Source organism: Onychomys torridus, chromosome 3 (assembly GCF_903995425.1).
Source record: "Onychomys torridus chromosome 3, mOncTor1.1, whole genome shotgun sequence".
NCBI classification, from domain to species: domain Eukaryota; kingdom Metazoa; phylum Chordata; class Mammalia; order Rodentia; family Cricetidae; genus Onychomys; species Onychomys torridus.
Genome location: NC_050445.1, coordinates 153,853,843 through 153,867,860, shown reverse-complemented (window position 1 = coordinate 153,867,860; position 14,018 = coordinate 153,853,843). Strand labels below are relative to the sequence as shown.

Below are 14,018 nucleotides of genomic sequence, written 5' to 3'. Positions count from 1 at the left end.
CTTGGCTCTTTGTTCTTAGGATCTGCTAAAGGTAGCCTTTGCTCCTGTTGAGAACGTGGTACCCCCAGTTTCTTTTGGGTAGTTCCCAGGAGTCATTCATGCAGTTGCACACGTATCTTTGTTCTTGGGCTGGTAAAAGTAAATGTCATCCCTCCTTCGGGGTGTGTAAGCCTGGCTGTGCAGATGTTGTGTGTACAGAATGTTGCCAGTTTCCCTCAGGCTGAGCACACACCTGCCTGGACCTAATACCTCTCCACGCACGCACAGAGATAACAGTCAGAGCAGGGTTTTAGGGTCTGACCATTTGTGTGCCCCTAGCACCCACAGTCAGACTGACAATCTTGCTGATGGTTCTAGGTTCCCTCTTCCCTGATGTCTCCTGCCTGTGGGCACAAGACACCGCCACCTTTTACACACTGCTCTGCACGTCACTTCTTGCTTTGGTTTTTCTAAAGTGGGTTTTTTGTTTTCGGTGGGCAACTCATACTGAGGAAGGTCCCCTGAAGTCTGGCAACTCCTGGAGGTGCTATTCCTCAGCACTCCTTTCTTGCTTTCACTGTGGATATAGATTTTTCAAAACAATCTTTTCTCTTATTCCTGGAGATTTGCTGAAGGGAGAGAGAAAGGGAGCTTTTCTCTTTCTTGATCTTGCTCAGTTTGTAATCCTATTACCAGCAACCTGTTAACCGAATACTTTAATATACTCATTAACTGAAGCTTGGGGTATATTCTGTGCCAGTGCCTTGGACAGCAATTCCCTCCAGGGTCCAGCCACTTGTCGACTTTGTTGTAAATACTTTAGAGAAATTTCCTTTCTATGGAGCAGTCTGATTTTCATGGCAATAGCTTTTCACTCCCTGACAGCAGCCATTTTGTTAGTATTTTCCTCTGTTGAGGGTCTGAGGCCCCAGGTTTTCTTGTGCTTTTCTATTATTTTATCTGATCACTGTCTTGCTTGTCTGGAAATTATGTTGGAATTTTTTTGTGAGGCATGACTTTATTTCTCAAACTTCCAAATATCTCAGTTTTTATTAAATAAAAATTTAATTTTCACTGTTTTAAAGTTTGATTTGTTTTTGAGACAGTGTCTGGATATGTAGCCCAGGATGGACTAGAATTCTCTGTGTATTCCCAGCTGGCCTCAAATTCAAGCAACTCTCCTTTCTCAGCCTTAAATACTCAGCTTACAGGCCTGAGCAAAACTTTATTGGTTTTATCTCCATTTAATTTTAATATGTGGTGCACAGCTCTTCTGAGCTAGATTATAAAATGTGAAGGGTTGATTAGTTCATGTCATCAGTGAGTATATAGTCTGAGCAGATATATTGATTCTTACTGAGAAATTCAACCACTTTTACTATTTGAATCGTTGTTGCTGTTGTTCTGTTTATTTATTTATGGATTCATTGTGTATGTGTGCTCAGGGAGGCACATGTGCCACAGTCAGTTCTCTCCCTCCACCAGGTGCTTCTCTGGATTCAAGTCTGGTTTCCAGGCTCAGTAGACAGTGTCTGTACCCACTGCGCAATCCTTTCCACTGTATGCAGTATTTTCTGAGAAACAGTCTCCCGTTCTGTAGCTCAGGCTGGCCTGGAACTTACTATGTAGCCTAGGTTAGTGTCCAAATCCTGGTGTTCCTCTTCCTTCAGACCACCCAGTGCTGGGATTCCAGGCTTGAGTCGCCACAGAAGCCAGAGAAAACCTTTGAAAGGTTAAGGGAGAATGAAGGGGTTAGCTTTAAATGTTTCGAATGGGTTTTCATGGGTCTGTAGAGCATCATCAGGCCAGTGAACGGACAAGCGAGTCTAAACATGTGAAGCAAGTATGTGCTGGAGCACATGGAGGTTGGAGCCTGGCCAAGGGCCAGATGGCAGCTGGAATGCTGCTTTTCCATCATGCTAATTTAACTGTACAAGTGGGTAAAATTCAAAACCAACACTGTTACACACTATTGGTCATTAAATATTAACTACATCAGCTAGACAACAAATAATTAGAGAGTTGAATTGAGTTCTTTTTTAAAAATTACATTTTATTTACCTATTTTGTGTGCGTGTGTGTGTGTGTGTGTGTGTGTGTGTGTGTGTGTGTGTGTGTGTGTGTGTGTGTGTGTGTGTCTGTGAATGTGCCACAGTGTGCATGTGGAGGCCGGAGGACAACTTGTGGGAGTGGGGCTGGCCCTGAATTGTGTGAGTTCCGGGAACTGAACTCCAGCTGTTAGGCTTGGTGGTAGCATGTGGTGGCATTGTGTTCCCTAAAATATTGTGCACTCTAATAAACTTACCTGGGGTCAGAGACAGAACAGACAGAACAATATTAAACATACAGGATAGGCAGTGGTAGCACACGCCTTTAATCCTAGCATTCCAGAGGTAGAAATCCCTCTGGATCTCTGTGAGTTCAAGGCCACATTGCAAACAGTCAGGCATGGTGACACACACCTTTAATTCCAAGAAGTGAGCCTTTAATCCCAGGGAGTTATGGCAGAAAGCAGAAAGATATATAAGGCGTGAGGACCAGAAACTAGAAGCATTTGGCTGGTTAAGCTTTTAGGTTTTGAGCAGCACAGTTCAGCTGAGATCCATTTTGGATAAGGACTCAGGCTTCCAGTGTGAGGAAACAGGATCAACTAAGGAACTGGCAAGGTGAGGTGGCTGTGGCTTGTTCTGCTTCTCTGATCATTCAGCATTCACCCCAATACCTGGCCGCAGGTTTGTTTTTATTAATAGGAACTTTTAAGATTCATGCTACAGTGGCACCTTTCCCTGCTGAACCATCTCACTGGCTCTGAACTGAGTTCTTAATTGATGTTACTGCTTGAAGAATGGAATAACTAAAAATCCCAAAATATAATATGCATATAGCATGAAGAAAATTAAGACTGTAGTAAATTCAAGATGGTGCTCATTTTCAAAGTTAAAACTCAAAGAGAAATGACTGTCCCCTCCTAAAGCAATCAGCTCAGAGATAGGAGTAACACCAGATGCCCTGCTGTTATGGACATCTCCTGCAGTTCCCCATGATGGTGCAGCCCACTATGGATACAGATAATCAGTTCCCTGGGGGAGCAGAATGCTGGGAATGGAGCCACAGCATAGTAAATCAGAAAGATGGTGGAAGGAGACTAACTGTGCCAGGATACTGGTGTCAGAAGAGAGACAAAATGTAACTCACAGGGTGGGTATATCAAGAAGAACTATTTTTTAATCAAATTCTAACTATTGCAGTAATCATTTCACATGTATCCGTGCACCAAAATTGCATTGTATACTAAGAATAAAGACATTTATTGAACTGCCAAATACTGGTCAATAAAGCTGGTGGGGGAGTTCCTATGTCTAGAAGCCAAAGAGTGTGATTCCCTAAAGATGGGGAAGGGGAAGGTTAAAGTTGAGAAATCCACCTCAGAGCGTGAGCATTTGAGAAGAGGCACAAAGCTGGTCCTGGGGCGCAAAGGGGAGGAGGAGGCAGTGAGGGATGCAGAAAGAGACGTTGATGAACAGAAAACACGGATGTTCCCTTGTATCAGCTTCTTTTCTAATTACTGTGAAAAAAATATGTGGCATGAGCAATTTCAGGAAGGGTTTGCCCATTGTGGTGGAATCGGCATTCAGTCAGTGGTCTCAGCCCATGGACTAGTGTTGCCCACATTCAGGGTAAGTCTTCCCTGCTTATACAAAACTTTCTGGAAACACCTTCATATATAAACACAGAAGTGTGTTTCCACGGTGAATATAAATACATTCAAATTAGCAATGATGATTAACCATTGCGTCTTCTAAGTGAGTGATTTTAGACTTAGAGAGTGATGGATATAAAAGGCCACCCATGGACCAGAACTCCAGACAGTGGGGTACGAGCAAGTTCTGTAGGTTATTCTAGCCAAAGTACAAGGACCTACTAGTTAGGTCCTCTGTGTGGTGTTTCTGCATCATTGGGAAGGCATTTGTGATTTTAGGAAGGGCAGAGATGTGGATGGGCAAGAGGAGACATGATAGAATTGCTGAGCCGAGCCCGTGTCCAGCTTGGGAATTCATGCAACAGAGGATGGCACCACTCTAGAAAATGGTTGACTGTGTTTCCTTAGAATCTTTTATAGCAGTGGTTCTCAGCCTGTGGGAATCAAATATCAGATATCCTGCATATCAGATATTTACATTGTGATTCATAACAGTAGCAAAATTACAGTTATGAAGCAGCGAAGAAAATAATTTTATGGTTGAGTCAACACAACATGAGGAACTGTATTAAAGTGTTGAAGCGTTAGGAAGGCTGAGAACCACTGCCCTAAGGTAAGTGACTACCTGGAGACACCACCATGACTTCTCCCTTGGTCGTTGCCCTGGGGAAATGGCTCATGTGGTTTCTAGGTCAAGGATGTGCAGAATCTAAGAGGTCATCCTTCTGGGCTTGAGAAGCATCTCTTCCTTTCTTGGTGGATTAAGAATCATGACTACCACAGTACTTTGGATTTGTTGTATTCACAGTGAATCTCACATATCTGTAAACCCAGTTTGCCTCTGCTAGCTGTGACTCCATTCCCATAGACGCTGCTGCTCCATCCACAGAGAACCTGAGACAGGGCAACTGACCTAAGAAGTCCTGTACTAGTTCATTGCTCTCCTCTGCTCACTTCCCTCTCTGCCCCTCCCATCTCCTCCTCTTCCTTCCCTCCTTCCCCTTTCTTTTCATTTTACTGCATCAGCAGTGTCTTATCTGGTCTCCCAGCTGCCAGCCTCTTACTTCCTAAGTGTATCTCCTCCACCTTTGGCAGCCGGATGCTGTGATACACACTGTAGGCAGTCACTGGGCACGAAGGGCCTCCTCACCACAGGGTGACAATAAGATCTACATAGCAGAGATATGGAAGATATTTTTACAACATGCCTTATCTTCAGCCACTGTCCGAACTACTCCTGTCTTTCATGTTCCAGGAACAGCTAGCCTTCCTAAATGGGCAGCACTTTGTGCACTCCTCCCTAGGACCTTCTCTTCTCTCCTCTCCTCTCCTCTCCTCTCCTCTCCTCTCCTCTCCTCTCCTCTCCTCTCCTCTCCTCTTCTCTTCTCTTCTCATTTCCCTAGCACAATGCCTTGAAGTGTGATCCATTCTCTAGCTTTCTCTGACTTCACTCTCTCTTCCGAGTCATGACTGATACGTTTTTTTCCTCCTGCATCCTATGGTACTTGGTAGATCTATCAAGGGTGGCATTTGGAACATTATGTTCTATTTGTTACACTTCTGGTTCCTTAACTGGACTTAAGATTTCTTGACTTGAAACACGAAGCATTTTGATATGAAGGTTTGTGCCTAGTCTTATTGTAACATGTTACACCATGTTCAGTTGATGTCACCGGGAGGTCTGCTCCTTGCTGAAGGGAAGCAGATGAGGAGTGGCTCTGAGGGAGGAGGAAGGTTGTAAGTGGGGGAGCTGGGAGAGGTGGAAAGAGGGGAAATGTGGTCAGGGTATAATATATGAGAGAAGAATAGATTTTAAAAATGAGGCATTGGCCTGAGAAGATGGCTTGGTGAGTTAAGTATGAGGACTCGAGTTCAAATGTCCAGAACCCACATAAACCTGGGAACAGCAGCAGACATCATAATCCCATAGTGAGATGTGGGACAGAGACGAGAGAATCCCCAGAAGCTTTGTGGGCAGCCAGATTGGCTTACACAGTGGCAAACAACAAGGACCAGAAACGCTGTCTGAAAGTCCAGGTGGAAGGTGAGGACTGACAGCTGAGGTTGCCCTCTGACCCCATAATGTGCAGTCTGCCTATACGTACATGCACATGTAAGATCAATAAAAGGTAAGTGAGATCACAAACAAGCTATTCATTGTATTTCTCTCATGTCTGGCACATAGGAGGTCTTCCATACATTTTAGTTGCATCCATTTGAATCAGAGATTCTCTCCACAGGAAGCCCTAGTTGAGCAGAGGCAAGAATTCTCCAGAAGGGGATGTGGGCAGCTCTCTGCATGGAGCTGCAACAGCAACAGGCCCCAGTTTCCCTGTGTAGTCTCACAAAACACTGGCCAACTGAAGACTTCTAGAGCACGGGATTTTGATGGGGAAAGTTGTCTTACAAGTGATTCTTTTTAATCTTCAGATGAGGAAACCAGTTTTGTTCCCATCAGACCACACATGCAGCTTTTTGCCACCAACACCATCCCAGCCAGCAATCCAATCTTTACAAATTTATGAATGTTGAATCATTTTACATACTAGGCAAGAACACAATATACAGCTGATGCTAGTTTAGGACAGCTTCTTTAAGGGACATTAATGAATTCAAGGTAGGCTTGTTTGATGAGTCGAGGTATCTGATGACAAGTTTCAAGTGAATTGATGTGTGTGTGTGTGTGTGAGTGTGTGTGTGTGTGTGTGTGTGTGTGTGTGTGTGTGTATGTGTTCTGTTTGAGGACTTCAACCAGCAGAGGACAGAGTGAGTGGGCTTTGATGTGTCTGTGTTTCTAAGGTTTAATTGAGCCTTTTATTTCCCATAGGTTTCAAAACCTGTTGTGGTCCAGAAAGACGTTTGTGGACAACATGAAGATCTATAACCACAGCTTTATTTACATGCCTGCCTTCTCTATGAAGACAGGAACAGAGCCCTCTCTTCGTGTGTATTACACACTGAAAGATGTTGGTGCCAATCAAACAGTGCTTTTTGCTAACCCTAACTTTCTGCGGAACATTGGAAAGTTCTGGAAGAGTAGGGGGATCCATGCCAAGCGCCTGTCTACAGGACTCTTTCTGGTGAGCGCAGCCTTGGGCCTTTGTGAGGAGGTGGCCATCTATGGCTTCTGGCCCTTCTCTGTGAATATGCAGGAGGAGCCCATTAGTCACCACTACTACGACAATGTTTTGCCCTACTCAGGCTTCCATGCCATGCCTGAGGAATTTCTCCAACTCTGGTACCTTCATAAAATTGGTGCATTGAGGATGCAGCTAGACCCATGTGAGGAACCATCGCTTCAGCCCACTTCCTAGGGATCATAAAATAAGAAAGGACTGGGCAGGGTATTTTTGCTAGGTTTTCTATGTGACTTCTAAAAGGAATGGCCAAGTATGTCATGGATTGGCACGATAGGAAACAAACAAAAACTCAAGCAAAACTTTGCTTTTGATGTTGGCTTGGAGAACAATAAGAAGTAAAATGTTCTGGGGGAACATTTTATATTGTGCTGTGGATCTGCAACAGGGACAACACCAAGGAGACAATGCTGGCAGATCACGTGTCTGTGGTTCAAATCTAGAAGATGCAATTCAAGGACCAGATGAACTCTAATTGCTGAGGCTGAGGGGCTCATCATGGCAGCATGTGGGAGATGCTGGGGTATTGCTGACTGTCAATATACACTGGCATCATTGTCATTTTAAAAGACCTGTCTTATTGAGACTGGCATTAGAACTGTAGGTTTTTAAAAAGTATTATTTATTTTTGCCCTGTTTAGGGCTATGGGTGGGTGATGGGGTAGACTTACAAAATCCTTCCTGCCGATTTTTGTGGTTCATTAAAATAAGTCTATGTTGACTATAGTCCCCTTCGCTAGTACAATTTTAAATAAGAATTGCTTCTTGCCTCTTCGGTTAAGTCTATCTACTTAGCATGAAGCTCTGTTGAAGTTAGACTGTGTTGATTCATAGTCTAGATAACATGAGACACTTCCTTTCCTCAGAAGTTGAGAGAGAAACTCAATTTTAGGTCCCCATTACATCAACCCATTGGCTGTGTTGCTATTATTTTCACAAAATGACTACACATGCAAGTACAGTCTTTACTTGTACAGTGGCAAGAGCCACTTCCTTTACTGAGAGGTGAAGTAGGTCACAGCGAGTAAGAACTTTGTCTCTGAGGCAGACAGACCAGAAGGCAGGGGGCCCTTTCCTCTTTAACATGAATATTTCCCTTCAAGATAACTCCTGTGTGTGCACATATGAATGTTTTCTTTCAAGATAATGTGTGTGTATGTGCACATGACTATAGACACATACGCTCTGACACACTCTATGAAGTAATCAAAGATTATTCTCGTGTGACTGTGAAAACTGTGTGCATGGCCTGGTATTGGAGAGCTGAAAGAAAGGACAGAATCCATCCCATATTGACGTAAGTGGAGCTGGCACAGCAGTTGCTGTCAGTTTGCATGCCAGCACAGGGTGCACGCTTTACCCTCAAATACGTAATCCAGAGTGAAATCTACTCTCTTACTCATCCTGCCCCTCCCCCCCAAATCTCATGAATGGGCCTTGAGCATAGTGACATGTGACATAGCTCACGCAAGTGAGCAGGTAGGAGCCGCTTGCTGTGGATTTCCTTAGTGTGCAGTGGGGCTGCTTGGGCAGCTTGGCACAGAAGCTTTAACACAACACAACAGGGGTACTCTGCTTGCAGATTACAGCCAAGTGTATTTACTGTAGGTAAGGGACAAGCAGGGACTTCTTTCATAGTGTTTGTGCTTTGAGGCATGTTAGGCTCCAAGGAGATGTGAAGACTCACGTTTATTCTTTCAAGTGCTGCCGTGATGTAGGTAAAATCGACCCACAAGCTCTACTGCACCGTGCAGGTAGAAACTTAGTATATTGAGCATGTCTATGAAAACAGGGGACTTTAAAAAGAAGGCTAACTTACAAGATATCAGAGTTATCGAAGAGTTGTACATCTAGGGGTAGGGAGTTTCCAAATGTGATTAAATATCCAGGTTATTGTAGAAATTAGCATTTGGACTGAGACTAGGTGCCAGGACAGTGCACAGGTTGTGGTGCTGTTTAGGGAATGAGGAGTTTGGGAAGCTCACCACTGTGCAGGGCTGGCTTAGGGTTTCTGTCTTGTGCGGCAGCATCAGTATATCAGGAAGGCAGTGTGAGTTGTATTAGTCATGTCTGTCCAACTCTGAATATAATCCTTGTTTTGAGTGACTAGAATTTAGTAACTACCTAAGAAAGAATATATTTTTACCAATAGATTCATTAAAAGTGTAAAAGGTCTAGGAAAACAACAAATACCAAGATTAATTAAGTGTGCATTCAGATGAATGCATTAATTGGTCAAAATCTAAAGAAGCAGCTCATAAAATCCGCACATCACGGTTCACTGAGAATGCTGTCTGGGAGTCTGAACTCTCACTACAGTTCCTGGAACAGGTCCATGTAATAGATTTGTGTGTTTAGTCTATGAAATTGTAAAGCTATTCTGCACAGCGTCTGCATTGCAGAATGGAGATGGTCAACACTGTCAGCTGACCTGTGCTTTCACCTGCGCCGACTTCCCTTCCCTCTCAGGTGCCATGAGCCAACACCTGAGGACATTTTTTGTTGTTAGGACCAGGAATGCTAGCTCTTTGTGGTAGGGAACAGCCATGGAGAGTGGTCCAATAGCAATAGGTCAGCCACTTACCACAGAGCATGACCCAGAGAAATGTTAGTAGTGTGAAAACTGAGAAACCCCAAGGTAAACCAAAAGAAAAGCTTGACTGCTCATACTATTTGCCTTTTAGGACATAGGCACAGTGTTCATGTTGCAAACAGCATTGCTGCAACCTTTATTATTTTATAGTGACAATTCATAGGTGTATTATATATATAACTTTTTGTGTGTTTGGTTAGATGATGTAGCTAAGCAAGAAGTAGCATTTTCTCTCTCTCTCTCTCTCTCTCTCTCTCTCTCTCTCTCTCTCTCTCTCTCTCTCTGTGTGTGTGTGTGTGTGTGCATGTATAGCTGTGTATGTATTTACATTATTTTTAGTAAAATACATGTTCCTACATAGAAACCTCTCCAGAATTGTCCTGTAGAACATTCTGTAGTACCCTTAAGAGATTGTTTATTATTCAATTCTACTTATTAAAATTAAGACCTTCAGCTCTGGGCCTGGTCCATTAATGTATTTGACCTTTAATGGTCAGGCAGAAGGGGATTTGCATTGGGTGCCAGATATTGGTGAAATTATTAAGGCCACTCCACGTAGTTAAAAGGGAGGTTTATTTTGTGGGGTAACTTACAAATGAAGGGGTAGGTTGTAGGGTCTGGCAAAGGTATGGTGCAGTCCGGCGGTGTTCTCTGGAGAACTCTGCTCTGTCTACCTCCAGCGTCCAGGGTCCCAGAACCAAGAGAGCCCTCTCTTCTTGATCCTGGGTCTTCAGCTTCCTCCCTCAGCCCTGCCTTGTGGGTGTGACCATTACCAAAGCCTCAATGGAGGTTGGAACTTCCAGGCCAAGGCTGGGATGACTATCCACTACAGTAGACACGTTCAATAAAAAGGATTTAATTCATTTCAGTGCATCTGGCAAGGGATGATGCCCCTCTCTACCACCAATTAGACCAGTGCTTTAAGTGTGCATGCATGGCAGTGTTGTGAGAGAGAGAGAGAGAGAGAGAGAGAGAGAGAGAGAGAGAGAGAGAGAGAGAGATTGCTTCATAGGGGGACAGGAGAGGATGCAGAGACTGCAAAGGAGCACCCACATAGGGACTTCCATTCTAGTCAACTGCAGCTTGCAAATTGCTTTGGTTTTCAAGCTCCTGAGTGAGGATGGCTGCTATTTGATTTCAATCACACTTCACTAAAAATTACACCAGGTGGAAAGTGAGTCATCCCACCAGAAATAAAGCTTGTACGTGAAAGATCTTTTCACAGACTGACTGTGGACTCATATACTCACTATAAATTGCTTTACAAAAGTGCATAGCAGTCATGTGCCTGAACTAGCTTGTTTACTTTTATGACTTTGTCAAGGGGGGGGAGTAGATGGAGGGACTTCTCAGCCCTTAAGAGTGCTGACTGCTCTTGCAGAGGACCTGAGTTCAGTTCCTGACACATGCAGCTGTGCAGCTGCCTATCACTCCAGTTCCAAGGGATCTGGTGTTCTCTTCTGGCCTCCATGGACACTGCATGCAAGCAAGAACATATACATACATATAATAAGTAAATGCATCTTAATAAAGGTAGAAAATTAATTCTGTAAAGTGGCAGATGGTCAGGTAGGACCCTTTCCGCTTCTTGGCTGGGAAGCCAGTCATCTATAGTTTTAATTTCTATGCTTGAAAAATATCAACTTTATGGAAGTTTTTGCTGGCAAATCCTCATCAGGAGGGATCTAATGAGAACATCAGTCACTAGTGCACTGAGGGTCTTCACCTTAGGAGCTGCAGTGCCTAAGCTTGCACTTGCTAATCAAGGCGCTCCCATAGCCGAGCCTGGTCACCTTGACCCAGTTGCAGCCCTGCATATGATCATGAGGAGTAGAGCTCTATTCTCTGTGTACACAGATGAACTTGCTGAAACCCCAAAGCTAGGGAGAGAGCAAATACCCCATAGTTCCTGTGCTGTGTCTCTGAAATCATGGACTTCTGAAGCCCAGAGTCCACATTTAGTCTTTAAATGTGAGGTCCTATACAGTCCATGTTTTATAAGTGGGAGAGTCTTAAATTTGTAGACATCACACACACACACACACACACACACACACACACACACACACACACACACACACACACACACACACACACACGAATATGAATAGTATCTGCCTTATTCTCAGCCTTAATGTTGACATTTTCACATACATCCCAGAGATGAATGATTGATGTTTGCGTATGAATGGAAAGGTCATTCATACTATTCACACTATCTAACCTTTCTCATTGAATGAGGAAGACACCTGCTTCTGCTTCCTTGTTTGGGTTTTCTCTCTGTTGCTGATTTTTGTAGTTTCTTCTTTTAACACATAGAAACAAACATATTGAAATGAATTATAATATTGTGATCACTTGAGCCAAAGGCTTTGACTATCACTTGTTAGGGCACAAAAGAGGAATTATATTTTGTGGTTACTCATTTGCCTATGACTCTCAGTCTCAGTGCTGTGTTAAAAACCTTCTTGGTTTTGCTTTTCAATTGAAGCTTTGGGATTCAATCAACGACACAAAGTTGTCCAAGGATTTTATGGTGTAATACCCGAATATAGTGATCATATTTTTTCTAACTTCTGTGTCAGTAGACTCCTCCAGGTAACTGTCACTTGCAAATGTATGCTTCATGCAATGACAATAAACACCAAGACATGTGTGTCACTTAGTTCAAAACAGAGAAAACTGGATTCATGGAATTCTGCATTTCTCTGTATAGTAACAGAAAGGAAAAATGCAATAGAGAAAAGATGTAACCAAAAGAGAACTAAGAGAAAATATTGATTTTTTTTTTCTCCACTGCAAAGGACTTATGGAGGGGTCTCAGCCTCAGAAGGAATCTCAGCAGACAGGAAGGAAGGGATTGCTGTCTTAGAATGCATTTGCAAGAATGGCATGGTTTCAAGGTAACTGAAAGGAAGTGTATTGCCATGCCATCATTAGGGTTAGGATGAAAAGATGCTAGATGGACCTTGGGTATGGATTGCGAGGCTGTTGCAAGGAAGTCTCGAAGCGGGTACCTCTTTTCTCATGTGGATCTTGGAGGTCTTGGAGGCCTCAGGTTCCTGCGCTTCCCACTAGGCGGCACCGTCCTGGGTGCCTGCGTTCAGAGAAGCAAACACCTCCATGTCCCTCTGTTACCTGCCTTTTTGTTCGTACTCTCAAAGTGAGTTATAATTTAGCTCTCCTGTCAAGATGATACAGTGATGGTGGTAATTATCACCCTGATGTTGACTGGTAGATGTGGTCATTATACACTGCACATAGCAAGAGTTACTGTGAGCTTCCTGTCCCCACAATGATTCCCAAGAGAGGCGATGGCAACTTAGATTCATTATCCTTCATGTTTCAGTTCAATCTTTCTTCCTCCCTCCCTGTCTCCCTCCTCCCTTATATTATTTATGTCCACAGAAAATAGAAAATAACTGATTTGGTAATGTTGGGGAGTGGCAGAGGGTGCCTTAACTTTTCCTGGCTCGGCTCCCCACTTACATATTCCCTTCATGTGTTTGTTGTTTTGCAGATATTTCCATGTCTGTCCAACTTGTACCTTTATCATCAGCAAGACCCTTTTAAATGTAGCAAATGGGACTATTTTATAGAAATTCATGATAGTATATAGGCCTTGGAGAAGTCTGATAATGGTGTGTAAATATCCTTTGCTCAGTTGTGGAACATTTATCTAAGGTCTTTTAGGTGATAGCTACAGGAAGATTCCTAGAGTTAAGGATGTTTTTCCAGAAAATTCCAGTATTCACAGAAGCAAGAAACCAACCTATTGCGGTTTTCCATTCTGTCATCAGCACTGACAGGCTTCTCTCTCCACAGTTAGGGTGACTGATGGCTACCGTGGTGCACCATAGAGACTACATACAAGAAAGGGAGAGAAAAGACATACAACACACGACTCTAAAGCCTGCTTCATCTTTACAAAACTCAATAATATCACTAGACTAATAGTTACCATGCAGGATACTTTGATCTGCAAAATATTGGGGGACTATTTTTGCCTTTAGCCTCTATCATTGCTTATTCCAGACGATTCCACAGGTGTGCAAGCTGTTCTATCAGTGCATATTTTCAGAGGTTGGGAAAGAGTAAAAATAGGAAAATTTAAATATTCTTTCTCATGTAGTGTCTACTGGTCCATGGATATAATATTCTATAAAGCTTTTAGGTCAGATTATAAAATTGAAGTCAACCTTTGAAGTGTTTGTAGAGTGGCTTCCTCCTATTAAAGCCAAATTTGACTGACAGGAAGTGTGGGGTAACCCAATGCTCTTCATTTCTTTTCTTTTTAATAATTTTATATAAAATGTAGCAGGTAAGGAAATAGGTTTAATTGGTACTTTTTATGGTGTGACTTGAAAAAATGGTGCCTATCTGTTGGCTGAGATGAACAGTGATGTGCCCAGAGGGTCACTGGAAAAACTGTCTTTTCTTTGCGGTGATCATGAACCGCGGCTAGCAGTGAGAAGATTAACTGGTCTCAGTTTCTCTACCTCCCTTCCTTGGAGAATATTTGGAAATGTACCCTGTGAATAAAATGGGATTCTTTTCAATGCAGTTTGTGAAGTCCTTTTATTTCTATGAAGTAGGGTTGCTATTTCCT

At 43.1% G+C, this 14,018-nt stretch overlaps 1 protein-coding gene across 3 annotated transcripts in view; it reads left to right on the top strand.

Moving 5' to 3' along the window:
- Positions 1-13,968, top strand: part of St8sia1 (ST8 alpha-N-acetyl-neuraminide alpha-2,8-sialyltransferase 1) — a 138,885-nt gene extending 124,917 nt beyond the window's left edge. For 2 of the 3 annotated variants that reach the window (XM_036180284.1, XM_036180285.1), the window contains exon 5: positions 6,507-9,680. In XM_036180284.1, coding sequence (XP_036036177.1) covers positions 6,507-6,993 — 487 coding nt within the window. In that variant the 3' untranslated portion in view covers positions 6,994-9,680. Of the gene's footprint in view, positions 1-6,506; positions 9,681-10,397 lie in introns of those variants that run through there. The other variant, XR_004944442.1, reaches the window with a different exon arrangement.
- The last annotated feature ends 50 nt before the right edge of the window (positions 13,969-14,018 follow it).